Source organism: Carlito syrichta, unplaced genomic scaffold (genome assembly GCF_000164805.1).
Source record: "Carlito syrichta isolate Samal-C Ts95f unplaced genomic scaffold, Tarsius_syrichta-2.0.1 Scaffold308583, whole genome shotgun sequence".
Lineage (NCBI taxonomy): Eukaryota > Metazoa > Chordata > Mammalia > Primates > Tarsiidae > Carlito > Carlito syrichta.
The window spans coordinates 62203-64879 of NW_007252679.1; the positions used below are offsets into that span (position 1 = coordinate 62203).

The 2677-nt window shown below is 57.6% G+C and overlaps 1 protein-coding gene across 3 annotated transcripts in view; it reads left to right on the top strand.

The window, feature by feature from the left end:
• The first annotated feature begins 655 nt into the window (after nucleotides 1–655).
• The window catches only part of ELOVL6 (ELOVL fatty acid elongase 6), a 151957-nt gene continuing 149935 nt past the window's right edge, over nucleotides 656–2677 (top strand). The window contains exons 1-2 of one of the 3 annotated variants that reach the window (XM_021716257.1): nucleotides 656–689; nucleotides 1405–1525. In XM_021716257.1, coding sequence (XP_021571932.1) covers nucleotides 1437–1525 — 89 coding nt within the window. In that variant the 5' untranslated portion in view covers nucleotides 656–689; nucleotides 1405–1436. Of the gene's footprint in view, nucleotides 690–775; nucleotides 935–1112; nucleotides 1252–1404; nucleotides 1526–2677 lie in introns of those variants that run through there. The other 2 variants (XM_021716256.1, XM_021716255.1) reach the window with 2 other exon arrangements.

Genomic DNA, 2677 nt, shown 5'->3' on the forward strand with positions numbered 1-2677 from the left:
TCTAATTTCTTATTATGTTTTCCTCCTTTTTTACAGAGATTTTCTTCCAGTTTCCACTTCTCAGGGATTAGAGGCACCTAACTTCGAATGAAAATATCCTCTTTTTAGACTTCTTGGAAGGTGGGGAGATGCTCCCCGAAAGGGAATTTTCTTTCTGGTCTTAATGTCCACCTAATTTTATAAGCATAGCTTCCTTATCATTATTATTTTTAAAGGTATACAATTACATCATTAGATACTTCATGTCACATATTTCATTTTTCCTAAATTTGGGGGGAAAAGCAAGCTCAGAGTGGAAAACAGTTTTTCCTCTGGAAAAAGACAGAGGGTGTATGGGAAGTTGAGGTTAAAACGAAGTTGTGGCGACGCTGGGGTTTCAGTAGGGGTCAACATTACATTCAGCCCTCTCCTCGAACATTATTTTCTACCTACAAACACAAAAAAAATGAAGCAAAATTCCTCATGCATATAAAGTTTTTGCATTGGACCAGCTGGTCCAGTTCTCCAGTGTAACTTCCTTCCCCTCTTTGTCTCTGTTTATTAATTTTCCCCTTCCCCGCACCCAGACCCTCCACTTAGCCCTTCTCCCTGCCCTTTCTTCCACTTCCGGCTACCGGCTTCTCCACCATCCTCAGAGCCTCAGCATCCCCTGCCTGAGACTAAGGAGCCCTGCGGGCCGCGGGGCCTGGGTTAGCCCGCAGCCAAGCCAGGGCTCCGGGGCGGGGGCGGTCTCAGAGGTCGGGCGAGGAGGTGGGAAGCGCCTTCCCTGCTTAAGTGATCTCAACGCAAATCTGCCCGAGTTCTCTTGCGAGACAGCTGGCAGGTTTTGCTATTTCCCAATCGTTTACTCGCCGGGCTCTCGGGTGCACGCGCCTCGGGGCTGCGCCCTGCACGCTCAAACTTCATTCAGAGGCAGGGCCGGGCGGCCCACGAGGCCGAGGCCGGGGGGGTGGGTGACCTCCCGGCCACTTCCTCCCTCTCCGCGCCCCTCCCCCGCTCCTCCAACCACCTTAGCACAAACAAAACTGTCCCCCAGGGCGGGGAGAGGTCTCGCTCTTTCGCACACTCCCTCGCAAGGGGTTAATTTTCCCGATCGCACGAGGGGGAGGAGATTTCCCTGTAGACGAGTAAAAAGGGTGATGGACAAACGTGCGGGCACTAAGACCGCAAGGCATTCATTTCCTCCTACGGTGGATGCGGACGCCGGGAGGAGGCGAGCCCCGGAGAGAGGAGCTGGGAGCGGAGGCGCAGGCAATGCTCAGCCCTGGATGTAGCTGAGAGGCTGGGAGAGAGCACGAGCGCCGGAGACCCCGCGGCGAGGGGAAGACCTCGGGGGGTGGGTGGGGGAGCAGACAGGAGAGCCCTCGAAAGCAAGCGCTTTACAGATTATTTTATCTTGTATAGAGAGCACGTAGCGACTCCGAAGATCAGCCCCAATGAACATGTCAGTGTTGACTTTACAAGAATATGAATTCGAAAAGCAGTTCAACGAGAACGAAGCCATTCAATGGATGCAGGAGAACTGGTAGGTGATGCTTTCGCTCGATCCTGCTCCCGGGAGCCCTGCGGGTCTCCCGGGGCGCCTTCCTGCCGGGGTTGCCGGTGCGGGCGTGGATGGAGCGGGGAGCCGGCTGATCGCGAAGTTCTCGGGTCTCCGGAGCGCCCGAGACGCCGGGGCCGCCTGGAGCGCGCCGGCTGCGGGTGCCCCGGTGTGAACCGCGGCCACGCGGGCGTCTTTTATATGGCTTATATAACACGGAACATAAATGTGTGTATGGAGTGCTGTCTGCGCGGCGGGGAAGGCGGGAGAAATGCCACAGCCCAGATGCCCTACCTGTGCCACCCCCTGGTTTTTTCGCCTCTGTGTGGGTTTCCTGGCTTGGCCTCCCGCAGCCGGCGCGTGAACGGCAGGAGAGGAAGGACCCCATCTCCCGCTCGCGTTAACCCCCGCCCGCCCCCGGCCCTGGTCCTCGCCCTCTCCCCATCCCTCGTGTCCTTCCTTTCTCCTTGCAGCGCTCTGGTTCCGCCGCCCTCTGCCCGCCGCTCCCCGGCCGGATGCCCCCTCTCCAGGACCCCTTTCCCCACGCGGATCCCTTTCCGGTTTCGTCCCGAGTCTGGGTGGGAGGGAGGAGAGGAGGGGACAATGAAGGCAGTAATAAATGAATGAACCCGAGCGAGTGGAGCCACGCCATGATGAAGTTTCTGTTTTACGGAAACGCCTTTTGGACACACTCACTTCTAATTCAGTGCGAGGCTGCCGACTGGAGTGCAGGCACACGAATCAAAAGCCCCTCCGTCCGCATCGTCTTTGGGGGCCCCTCCCGGAAAACTTACAATGGGAGGAAAACACCTCGCTGACTGTACTCCCTCCACCAGTCCTTTTTAAAATCCCTGTGTGGGAGGCGATCCGGTGTCACCTTGCAATATTTAACAGGGCGGGTGTGTCCATCTCGCTCCTTCCTCGTAGACAGAACTGTGGCAGAGACATTTCCCTCCTCCCCTAAACTCTGGGTCTGGCGAGCAGTAAAGTGCAAGCCCGGCGCACCCCGGAGCTGGGCAGTGGCTTGATGGGGGAGGGTCCGGCCAGAGGGGCTCCCGGGGATGCCGCCCGCCGCGTGCCCTGCGCCCTCCCGACCCGCCGGCCCTCCCTCCTCTCATCAATGGGAAACCCGAGACG